Source organism: Oncorhynchus kisutch, linkage group LG18, assembly GCF_002021735.2.
Source record: "Oncorhynchus kisutch isolate 150728-3 linkage group LG18, Okis_V2, whole genome shotgun sequence".
Taxonomy (NCBI): Eukaryota; Metazoa; Chordata; class Actinopteri; order Salmoniformes; family Salmonidae; genus Oncorhynchus; species Oncorhynchus kisutch.
This window is the reverse complement of record NC_034191.2, coordinates 72,626,812-72,639,731: the sequence shown is the minus strand read 5'-3', so window position 1 is coordinate 72,639,731 and position 12,920 is coordinate 72,626,812. Positions and strand designations below refer to the sequence as shown.

Below are 12,920 nucleotides of genomic sequence, written 5' to 3'. Positions count from 1 at the left end.
ATAGCCTCCACATTGACTCTGTACCGGTACCCCCTGTATATAGCCTCCACATTGGCTCTGTACTGGTACCCCCTGTATATAGCCTCCAGATTGACTCTGTACCGGCACCCCCTGTATATAGCCTCCACATTGACTCTGTACCGGTACCCCCTGTATATAGCCTCCACATTGACTCTGTACCGGTACCCCCTGTATATAGCCTCTACATTGACTCTGTACCGGCACCCCCTGTATATAGCCTCCACATTGACTCTGTACCGGTACCCCTTGTATATAGCCTCCACATTGACTCTGTACCGGCACCCCCTGTATATAGCCTCCACATTGACTCTGTACCGGTACCCCCTGTATATAGCCTCCACATTGACTCTGTACCGGTACCCCCTGTATATAGCCTCCACATTGACTCTGTACCGGCACCCCCTGTTTATAGCCTCCACATTGACTCTGTACCTGTACCACCTGTATATAGCCTCCACATTGACTCTGTACCGGCACCCCCTGTATATAGCCTCCACATTGACTCTGTACCTGTACCCCCTGTATATAGCCTCCACATTGACTCTGTACCGGCACCCCCTGTATATAGCCTCCACATTGACTCTGTACCTGTACCACCTGTATATAGCCTCCACATTGACTCTGTACCGGCACCCCCTGTATATAGCCTCCACATTGACTATGTACCGGCACCCCCTGTATATAGCCTCCACATTGACTCTGTACCGGTACCCCCTGTATATAGCCTCCACATTGACTCTATACCGGTACCCCCTGTATATAGCCTCCACATTGACTCTGTACCGGCACCCCTTGTATATAGCCTCCACATTGACTCTGTACCTGTACCACCTGTATATAGCCTCCACATTGACTCTGTACCGGCACCCCCTGTATATAGCCTCCACATTGACTCTGTACCTGTACCCCCTGTATATAGCCTCCACATTGACTCTGTACCGGCACCCCCTGTATATAGCCTCCACATTGACTCTGTACCTGTACCACCTGTATATAGCCTCCACATTGACTCTGTACCGGCACCCCCTGTATATAGCCTCCACATTGACTCTGTACCGGCACCCCCTGTATATAGCCTCCACATTGACTCTGTACCGGTACCCCCTGTATATAGCCTCCACATTGACTCTGTACCGGCACCCCCCTGTATATAGCCTCCACATTGACTCTGTACCGGCACCCCCTGTATATAGCCTCCACATTGACTCTGTACCGGTTCCCCCTGTATATAGCCTCCACATTGACTCTGTACCTGTACCACCTGTATATAGCCTCCACATTGACTCTGTACCGGTACCCCCTGTATATAGCCTCCACATTGACTCTGTACCGGCACCCCCCTGTCTATAGCCTCCACATTGACTCTGTACCTGTACCACCTGTATATAGCCTCCACATTGGCTCTGTACCGGTACCCCCCTGTATATAGCCTCCACATTGACTCTGTACCGGCACCCCCTGTATATAGCCTCCACATTGACTCTGTACCGGCACCCCCTGTATATAGCCTCCACATTGACTCTGTACCGGCACCCCCTGTATATAGCCTCCACATTGACTCTGTACCGGCACCCCCTGTATATAGCCTCCACATTGACTCTGTACCTGTACCACCTGTATATAGCCTCCACATTGACTCTGTACCGGTACCCCCTGTATATAGCCTCCACATTGACTCTGTACCGGCACCCCCTGTATATAGCCTCCACATTGACTCTGTACCGGTACCCCCTGTATATAGCCTCCACATTGACTCTGTACCGGCACCCCCTGTATATAGCCTCCACATTGACTCTGTACCGGCACCCCCCTGTATATAGCCTCCACATTGACTCTGTACCGGTACCCCCTGTATATAGCCTCCACATTGACTCTGTACCGGTACCCCCCTGTATATAGCCTCCACATTGACTCTGTACCTGTACCACCTGTATATAGCCTCCACATTGACTCTGTACCGGTACCCCCTGTATATAGCCTCCACATTGACTCTGTACCTGTACCACCTGTATATAGCCTCCACATTGACTCTGTACCGGTACCCCCTGTATATAGCCTCCACATTGACTCTGTACCGGTACCCCCTGTATATATTGTTATTTTTTACTGCTCCTCTTGAATTATTATCTCGTATTCGTATCCGTATTTTTGAAACCTGCACTGTCGGTTAGGGGCTCGTAAGTAAGCATTAAGGTTTGTATTGTTGTATTGTATTCGGCGCATGTGACTAATAAAACTTGATTTGATTTGAATATTTTCCAAAGGCACTGTTTCTCTCTTGGACCATTACTGTCAGCATATCTCTAAACATTCCATGTTAATGAATAGGATTAGGGGGACTTTTAAAAGGTGACAGTGTTCAAATCGAAGAGATTTTTACATGACAGTTGTGAATAAAAAATGTGAACTTAACGAATATAATTATTTATGTCATATACAGTATTAAGTTAAGTGTATTACCCTTTCATATAATCAACACCTTTTTTGTAATTAACACGGATGGGTACGAAGCTGATGGGTACGAAGCTGATGGGTACGAAGCTGATGGTCACAAAGCTGATTGTGTACGAAGCTCACTGGTATGAAGCTGAGAAGTCCGTGTCTCTGATAGTCATGCTGGCAGCAGACACACTTCTCGGCATACATTACATTTATAGATACTTGGCAGGATTAGCCAATCCTTCAAGGGGTCTGTTCCTATCTAGTATGTGAGGAGTTCAAAACCCTGTGTAATCTTTCATTTAAGAGATCTTGGGAGGGGCACAACATGGGGATATGAGGTATAGAGATGGATGATGGTATTTGGGGATATTATATACACTGGGTTATGTGAGTGAGTAACTTTCATATGGATGAAGATTTCACATGGATGAAGTAAGCCTGCTCTCCGCTATGACGGGACATGGGCAATTATAGATATACCCAGTGTTTAATTATAGACAGCAGCTGGTGGCATAATTTTAGGAGTTGGACAGTCCCCTTCCCCCTACCCAGTCCCCATGGAGGTGCCTAGCCCCTCCCTGTATGGAAGGAACGACTTGCACAGGTTGCTAAGTTATGGGGGCCTACTCAGCCAGCCCGACCTGTCGGTATTTTGGAAAATAAATAGTGATAACGTTCACTTCTGCCCTGCCGTATCCCGATGTTGTAAATGAGAATGCGTTCTCAATCAATGTGCCTATTTAAATGAAGGTAAAATCATTCAACAAATCCTTTGTTTGCTTAAACAAAGTTGCATCTGGGTTGCATGTTCCGTGTGTCACTCTCAACATTTGCCTGCAATCTGCTTGCAACTCAGTTGTATTTTATCACATGAAATAGATATCGATCCTATTTCAGGTAACTGATTGATTGCAATATCCAATCAGTGTGCAGAGAAAAAGTTACAATCTACAGTAGGGATCTATAACTTCCAAGAATCTATTGATTTCCCAGCATTTTAGTCATTTAGCAGATGCTCTCATCCAGAGTAACTAACAGGAGCAATTAGGGTTAAGTGCCTTGCTCAAGGGGCACATTGACAGATTATTCACCTTGTTGGCGGAGGGATTTGAACCAGCAGTCTTTCAGTTACTGGCCAAACACTCTTAACTGCTAAGCTACCTGCCAGCACCTTTTCTAACTTAATGTATCAATCAGTAACTGATTAGTTTACTTCATTTCCTACTGATGATTCTGACTACTGACAAGCTGAATTGAGTCAATTTCTTTGCACCAATAATAATCTTACGATGATTAACTTGAGTTATATTACCAATGCTATACTGAGATACTCAATCATGGAAGTCCCCTCGGACTGGCCTAAATATAAAGAAGGGTAGAAGAAGAGCTTTAGCACCCCATCTGAGAAATTCACTTTAATGATGCAGAGACAAAATGATGTATCTGTTCTTAAACCAAATTACAAACCAAAGATACCCTTGGAATGCATTCATATAATAAAAGTCAGTACAGAAATACAAGACACATTACACAAGGGAATAAGCAATTATTGAACTCTTAGGCCTGTAATCTTGTTGGACTCATGTTTTAAGTCTGTATCCAGTACCACAAGGTCACAAATGTGATGTCACTCCCATAGTGTGCATGAGCCCTGGGCTACGTTCCAATATCCATACTAGCATACTTCTTGGAACGCATGCCCAACCCCTGATCTGATTGATCTGCTGGGGGGTAAGCATAGATCTCAGAGGGGTCTGCCGAGGGGACAGCATAGACCTCTGGATACCAATGTTAACTGGGGCAACAGTTATGTACCTTAGTGTACTTTAGCGTAAAAGGTCTACTGTATTTAACGATAGCTCCATTGAGAGGTTTTTCCAATTAAAGATAAGTTCCTGATTGTGCTGTATGCGTTCGGGCAATAGCTTGCATATTGTTGTCCAATGGTGCAACAGTAAAATTATAACTCGCTTAGAGAAGATGGAAGTAGAATGGATAGGGGGTTTCCATGATCCCAGCCACACATCTTCAAAAAATGTAGAGGAGTCACTTTACGCTCAGTATTTTTAGCTGGGGTGAACGCATGACAAGTCTGGGCCCCATGTCTCTCTCTGTCACTCTCTCACTCTGAGCCCTGCCTGACGGTGTCTGCCCTCTCGGATCTGAGCTGCCCACACCCTAGAGAGGTGGAGCCTCCGTGTTCTTGTGCATTGGATCTGGGTGAGGCACCAGTTCCAGGGTGAGTCTCTTTGGCCGAGGTGTCTGCTGCCCTCCATGGCCCAATGATCCAGCAACCCAACCCAACCCAATCCTACCCAACCCCTGCTGGTCTGACAAGTCTCAGGTTGAAGCTACCTAGAGGCCTGGTTACCCTTTCTGACAAGTCTCAGGTTGAAGCTACCTAGAGGCCTGGTTACCCTTTCTGTGGTTTCTACTGACCACTAAGAAAAAATAGGATTTCTAACCTCAACCTTTTCCCTTTGGATCCGAGACACGGTGGTTGAAGACACCAACCATGGCTGATAAACTAGGTCTGGCTGTGGGCGACGATACTGCAACCATCATGGCGCTATTGGAGCGTGTGGCGGGCATCATCGACAACGTGCAGACGTGCCAGACGCGTATGGAGGAGAGGCAGCTCGAGCTGGAGAACAGTGTCAAGACCATCCAGGAGGATGTGGTGAAGCTGACGGCAAACCATGCTGCCACGAGCAGCACAGTGGACAGGCTGCTGGAGAAGACGCGCAAGGTCAGCTGCCACATCAAGGACGTCCGTGTACGGGTAGAGAATCAGAACATCCGTGTCAAGAAGGTGGAAACCACCCAGGAGGAACTGTTGGCCAAGAACAAGTTCCGGGTTGTCATCTACCAGGTAATCCCATCCAGCCAATTGCATTGTTGCAAAAAGCATGGTGTCAGAAGCAAGTGGTAGTAATCATTGTCATCTTTATCCACTAACTGGCTTCATTATCGGTTATTTGAGGATCATACTCTCAATAGTTGTAGAAGGATGTGGTCAATTGTTAAAAACTTGTGGAATTTGGTAAGATTTTGCCAACAGAAACAACAGACAGGAGGGGTGAAAGCATCTGATAAAATTGAGGGTGTTATAGTGAAATCAAAGCATGGACTATTTTAGATGGCAGAATGGTACCGGCTTAATTTTACTTTGGTCTTCAAAGCTAACAGCTGCAAGCCCACCGTTGACCAGAGTATTTCAGGGTCTAAGTTGCCTTGACAGCACGCAAGATATACTGCAGTCTACTGAAAGGTTAGATGCTGCACTCAAGAACAAGAACCTATGTGGCAAATAGCCAATGATGATACGATTTGGATGAAGCAGCCAGGGATGGGGGCGTAGTGGATTTTGGCAGCCATTTTATTTGAGATGAGGAAAGAAGAGGGGAAGGTCAAATAACATAAAGAACAACATGCTTTTTCCATAGACAAACTAGATTCACTGGCAGCTGCATAATCACTGAAAAATATGCAGTTTGACATGCCTCACACACTAATGTTGAATCAAGCACATGCTTTGAAGTCAGCATCAAATGAACTGATTCAATTCATACTCTTCCTTCTAAGAAAATGGAATGTCATGCTGTAATTAAAGCTATCTAAGATGACTGGATCAATTGTCTAACATTTTAACACCACTTGGTACTAAAAGACCTTATAGAAAATGTCATGATTTATTTAATATTACTACTGGTATCTATCTGGGTTTTTAAAATATGAAGTTACAATTTTTTTTTTTTTTCCCGAATAGTTACTTGAAAACATGTATCTAGTTTGGTGCCAATGGTTCTTGGTAGCAATAAATATGTACGTAAGCTGTTACCCTGTGGTTTTAAGTCAAATATCAGGTTATTAGGGGACTGCAAAATAAAGTGATACCATCAGGTTTCACATAATACGCAAGAGGCATATAAATGATACAGTACATTAATAGTGATTATATCTCATATATTGAATGGTACCTACCTAGCTACGTAGATATATTGGACAGCCCTGCAACTGAATTAGGCACTGCAAGTACACTTCGTCAACCATAAATGGAACTTGAATACTTGTAAGGATTTAGCATGATACTTTTAACCTATCATTAGTATATATTTTTTTAACGTATTTGTTGTATTATATTAGTCATTAAGTTACCTGACTGATAAAGCTGCCCATTGAAACGGATACAGCTTGCTTAAAGCTACTTACACACTGTAAAAAGTTGCAAAAGTTATGATGTGATATGTTTAGCTTTCTACCCCCTATAGCTGAGCTATATCAGCCAGTGTGAGTATTATTAATAGTCCCCAGTTCACCTTTAATCTCCCAACTTTATTAAGTGAACAATATATGCAGTGGACCGCCCCACTTTGAAGTAAAGTGGTGCTAGACCATGTATTTGCGTGCGAATTACAAGCCTAATTAGCTAGACTCATTTACATTTGTTTTTACAGAAAGTATTCACACCCCTTGACTTATTCCACATTTTGTTGTGTTAGAGCTTGAATTTATGGACTAAATTGAGAGAAAAACTGGCCTACACACAAAACCCCGTCATGTCAAAATGGAATTATGTTTTTCTAAATGTTTACAAATGTATTAAAGTGAATTAAAGCTGAAATGTCTTTAGTCAATAACTATTCAACCCCTTCATTATGGCAAGCCTAAATAAGTTCAGGAGTAAAGATTTGCTTAACAAGTCACATAATAAGTTGCATGACCTCACTCTGTGCGCAAATTTTGTAATTTTATTTCACCTTTATTTGGTGCAATAATGGTGTTTAACATGATTTTTGAATGACTACATCATCTCTGTACTTCACACATACAATTATCTGTAAGGTCCCTCAGTCGAGCAGTGAAATTCAAACACAGATTCAACCACAAAGACCAAAGAGGTTTTCCAATGCCACGCAAAGAAGGGCACCTTACAGCAGAAACTGAATATCCCTTTGAGTATGATCAAGTTATTAATTACAATTTGGATTATGTATCAATACACCCAGTCGCAACAAAGATACAGGCGTCCTTCTGGACAGGAAGGAAACCGCTCAGGGAATTACACCATGAGGCCAATGGTGATTTTAAAACAGTTACAGAGTTTAATGGCTGTTATAGGAGAAAACTTAAGGATGGATCAACAACATTGTAGTTACTTCACAATACTAACCTAATAGACAGAGTGAAAAGAAGGAAGCCTGTACAATAACAATATTCCAAAACATGCATCCTGTTTGCAAAAAGGCACTAAAGTAATACTGCTAAAAATGTGGCTAAGCAATTCACTTTTTGTTCTACAAAGTGTTGTGTTTGGGGAAATCCAATACATTTGGGTACCACTCCCCATATTTCCTAGCATTGTGGTGGCGGCATCATGTTATGGGTATGCTTGTAATTGTTAAGGACTCATAGAATAAAAAAGAAACAGAATGGAGCTAAGCACCGACAAAATCCTAGAGGAAAACCTGATTCAGTCTGCTTTCCACCAGACACTGGGAGGTTAATTCACTTTTCAGGACAATAACCTAAAACACAAGGCCAAATCTACACTGGAGTTGCTTACCATGAGTGGCCGAGTTACAGTTTTGACTTAAATCTGCTTAAAAATGTATGGCAAGACTTGAACATGGTTGTCTAGCAATAATCAACAACATATGGTGTTTCTGTAGGACTTTCCAAAAACACCTTTCTAAAAACTTGTTTTCACTTTGTCATTGTGGAGTACTGTGTGTGGATGGGTGAGAAAAATATATATTGAATCCATTTTGAATTCAGGCCGTAACACAACAAAATGTGGAATAAATCAAGGGGTATGAATACTTTCTGAGGGCACTGTAGCTGCACTCTATGGTCAATCATAAAATAGAATGATTTATGATTCTTGGAAATGTCTTCATAATGACTGCTCTTATTTCAAACATGAAACATTATCCCATTAACTAATGTCTTAACTGGGTACCGCGGTTCCCATAAAATGTGTTTTATGGCATTAAGCGAAAACAATTGGTATCTCCTTCTCAGGATTGTCAAGGCGTGAGATACTTTATTTACCCTGATTTAGATCATACAAATGAGACACAAACAGAAATATTAGGGCTGCCATTCTCGTCCAAACATCTATCCAGACTTTTATTTGAGGTCTTTCTTTTCTAAGTGTTACAGCTCAATACTATTGCAATGCTTCTGTCAGTACTCAGACATTATTCAGACCTGATAAAATGCTACCACTTGATATTACAGATGTGTTCTAGCAGGCAGACTCACAAGTGCTTTTGTGAATCCCTTTGATTCTTTTGAGTTAGTTTTATGACACTTGATCTGGTTTCTGTTCTCATTACAGGGGGACAGTGAGGTGTCAGCTGTGGCAGCCGGAAAGGAACCCAAAGAACCCAAGGATCCCAAGGAACCCAAACCGTCTGTGGCCGAAGTGGAGCCAGACCACTTTGAGCTCCCCCCTGAGTCTGATGATGAGTACATGGTGGTGGAGGAAGCCTCGTCCACGGCCGCTAAGATGAAGAAATCAGGCCTAACCCGCATGGAGAGCTTCAAGTCCACCTTCTCCCGCTTGAACATGACAAAGACGAAAGAGAACATGAGCAGCAAGGTTGGCCAGATGGGTGAGCGCATCGTATCAACCGAGCGTCGGCAGAAGATCCGCCAGTCTGGGGAGAGGCTCAAGCAGTCCGGCTCGCGGCTCAAGGAATCCATTGCCAGCCATGTGCCAGCCAAACTGAAGAAGGAGAGGACTGTGGCGGAGGGCCAGGAGGGGGCTGTGGGGGTCACGGAGGACGCCACACCCGTCCCGCCACCCAAGGGCCACAAATCCAACAGCCCTAAGCTCGCTGAGGATGGCGTAGAGGAAGAGGTGCCGATGCATGATATTAAACAGCTCTCCTAAACTGTTCAATCAAATGGAAAACAACAACGTGTGTTTTTCTTTGAATCTTTTTTTCTTTTTGAAGGATTGGTCCTGTGACCGATAGTCCCATAAACAGGCCAGTTAGGGGTTCAACACAATGAGTTTATATCATCCACACAACATTTTGAAATCGTCTTTATTTTGGACATTCAATGATTTATATAGATATACTTCTATCTTTTTTTGTCATTTTTTCTTACATTTAACACAAGAATGCAAAACAAATCAACTGACAAGAATTACAGCAAATTTGTGCGATTGGACATTTTCTACAGACTTATAAATCAACATATTATAATACATAAGACATTCAATTGTCTTTCATTTGCATGTTGAAGGGCTGAATATGGGATGTTAAGGCTAAACTATTGAAGTGATGGAAGTTGAAATGGAGTTCTGGTATGTTTTCATTAAGGTTAATGTTTCATACACAAAACATTAAATTGACTGGAAAGTTTCTTTGTGCAAAGGGAAGTGAAGAATGATGAGCATTTGGTCTCAATTATGTAAACTCATGCCAGCCGAACCAGAATTTAGTGATAAATAGAATTTCTTGTGCAATTTTTGCAGATAAATACTCCATCAGCTGGTGTCTGAGGAGTAAAGCATATATAGAATGCATATATAATTGAATGGACAAATTGGTGAGTGAAGAAACGAATGTTCATTGGGTCAAATATCTATGGAAATTACATTTTTATTAAAATAAATAAATAATATTAGTTATACAAATGGCCAAATGGACATAAGCAGATTCATAAATATATGCATCTGCTCCATATCTAGTGTAGTTTAATATATAAAGCCATTACTAGGACATTTTATTGAGAGTTGTTTGCTTCAACAGAGTGAGTAATTCTGCATGTTTATAGATATGATTTTATTTTAAGTTTAAGTTGAGAGTAATTCTCTAGAGTGAATGTCACTGAATATGTAATGTATATGAAGCCTCTGCTGCTAAGGAGAGGTAACACATTGTGCATGTTATCATCTTATTCAACTGTCCAATAATCTTGTTAATTGTAGATTTTGTTTCTATATTAATGAACACAGTTCTTTACTCCTGTTGAAAAAGGTCTAAAATAGGTGCAATACCAGACTAACTGTTTTGCTATAGCGCAACATATCTCAAGATAGTTGGCATTTTTTACATGAAGTCAAAAGCTTTTGTAAGTTCCCATAAATCTGTTGAAACAGCTTGACAACCACACTTTGTTTAATGCAACGTACACGACCCTGTCATAAAGTATAGAACTGTAAAAAAAATGAAAGAAATGGCATCCTTGTTTGCTATGATATGCTTTATTACAAAATATATATTTTTAAATGGGCCCTGCTTTATTTGAAGTGCATCTTATGAAGGCTTCATTAGAACTGCATAAATGGGTCACACATAATCTATAACCGTATTTCATGCTCTATAAAAGATTAATAAACGTGAACAAATAAGTTGATGGTTGTTACACAGTTATACCACATTATGAATCATTATAGAACATGATGATTTGTGAAGCATCTATATAGTGCTTATGAATCCTGTATGAAGGCTTTATGAAGCCTTCATAAAATGCACTTCAAATAAAGAGGGACCAAAAAAGGTTATAACGTTGTTACTATGATGCCACATGATGCTATTTAAATGCTTTTTGAGAGCATCAAGTGTCATAGAGGGGTTGATTTATGTGGATAAGGGTGTTAGGATGAGGTGTTAATGACAGGTTGACTATCAAACAAAAATATTTTCTAAAGCACTTGAGCAGATACAACATCAGGATGTGATGATGAGTTACTCAAAAACAGTAATTTCTATAAGACCATTGCATTGTTTCCATCTTCCGGTATTCTTTGAAAATATGTTCAATAAAAATGCAAATGATTGTAAATTGGCTGCACAAAATGATATTGTTATTGATTAATCAATTAATTTGTACATCAATAGATGATTCAGACAAATCACTTGGAATGAGATAAACACACACATTGTCATTATCGTATTCAGTATGTGGTTGAGACCCACACACACACACGCACACACGCACACACACACACACGCGCGCGCACACACACACACACACACACACACACACACACACACACACACACACACACACACACACACACACACACACACACACACACACACACACACACACACACACACACACACACACACACACACACACACACACACACACACACACACACACACACCATCCATAACTTGTGCAAACTAAAATAGCTACCACTTGAAGTGAAATTCCCACTCATTTTCAGTCACAGAGCAGAGTCACTCCCCTCAGCATCCAGTGGTCAGGGGACTTAAGAGGAAGATCAGGTCTGTATGTCTAGGTCTTATACATGGGACAGGGATACAGGCTCATCCCTTGCTGACCCTGGCATAGTCAGCCAAGATGCTGATAACATAGACATTGACCACAGGGAAGGGCGTGAAGAGGCAGATAGCATGAAGATAGTATCTGTAAGTATATGACATTATTATTTGACCCAGGCCTGGTACATCACCTCTTTTTAATTCAGATAATTTCAGTATACGTTTTATAAAACAAAAATGTGTATAAGCATTTCCATTGAAAAATGAGATGTTTCTTGTAACCTTTCAAAGGCGACTCGTGAGTTGACTTTTTTCCGGTCCCACCCTGTCCAAGAAGAGTCAGTAGATGAAGACTCCACCCACTTCGTCTGGTGGCTGCGCCATGACATCCTTCCTCATCCTCCAGGCGACATAGTTTTGCAAGACAGTGTTCAGGGCCCAGCCTTTGGCCAGGTTCATCCTTGTGGTCTCATGCCTCATGGCAGTCAGAAAGCCCTATGGCAAACCCTCATGGTCTCATGCCTCGTGGCAGTCGGAAAGCCCTATGACAAACCCTCGTGGTCTCATGCCTCATGGCAGTCAGAAAGCCATATGGCAAACCCTCATGGTCTCATGCCTTGTGGCAGTCAGAAAGCCCTATGGCAAACCCTCATGGTCTCATGCCTCATGGCAGTCAGAAAGCCCTATGACAAACCCTCGTGGTCTCCTGCCTCGTGGCAGTCAGAAAACCCTATGACAAGCCTTTGTGGTCTCCTGCCTCGTGGCAGTCAGAAAACCTTATTTCTTCATATATATCCATAAAAATTATGCTGATTCATGATTTCAACTGACGGAGAAAAGCTGCCTGCCTGTCTGTCTCATCCCAACTCCCGATATGTTCATTACTATGGGACATCTGAAGATCAAATTTGAATATTGAAACAATGTTGCAAATGTCGAAGAGACAGACGACAAGGTTTACACAAATCTCCGCTGTTGCAAACTAAATGTTAGTCTGTAAGAAATGTGAGATAATACCTCAATGGCTTTTATAGTGGAGATCAAGTTTATAAATTGCCTGGCTGGGCTGACGAGACAGTCAGATGGAACAGAGTAAATAGCCATTGTAACGTCACAGATTTAGACGGTGGTAACTTGTGAAATAGACACTGGCTGGAATACAGTTTTAACCAATCAGCATTCAGGATTAGACCCACCCATTGT

The 12,920-nt window shown here is 42.0% G+C and overlaps 1 protein-coding gene across 1 annotated transcript; it reads left to right on the top strand.

Moving 5' to 3' along the window:
* Positions 1 to 4,545: 4,545 nt before the first annotated feature.
* Positions 4,546 to 11,268, top strand: LOC109909825 (caveolae-associated protein 4a). Its single transcript, XM_020508868.2, has 2 exons — positions 4,546 to 5,335; positions 8,807 to 11,268. Exons 1-2 carry the CDS (start codon positions 4,979 to 4,981, stop codon positions 9,362 to 9,364), a joined length of 915 nt encoding a protein of 304 aa, XP_020364457.1. The 5' UTR covers positions 4,546 to 4,978; the 3' UTR covers positions 9,365 to 11,268.
* The last annotated feature ends 1,652 nt before the right edge of the window (positions 11,269 to 12,920 follow it).

What these genes read in the sequence shown, in the direction of transcription:
- LOC109909825 (XM_020508868.2), top strand. Translation starts at nt 4,979, where the DNA reads ATGGCTGATAAACTAGGTCTGGCTGTGGGCGACGATACTGCAACCATC. An exon ending in TCCGGGTTGTCATCTACCAG is followed by an intron (nt 5,336 to 8,806) that starts GTAATCCCATCC and finishes TTCTCATTACAG; the next exon opens with GGGGACAGTGAGGTGTCAGC.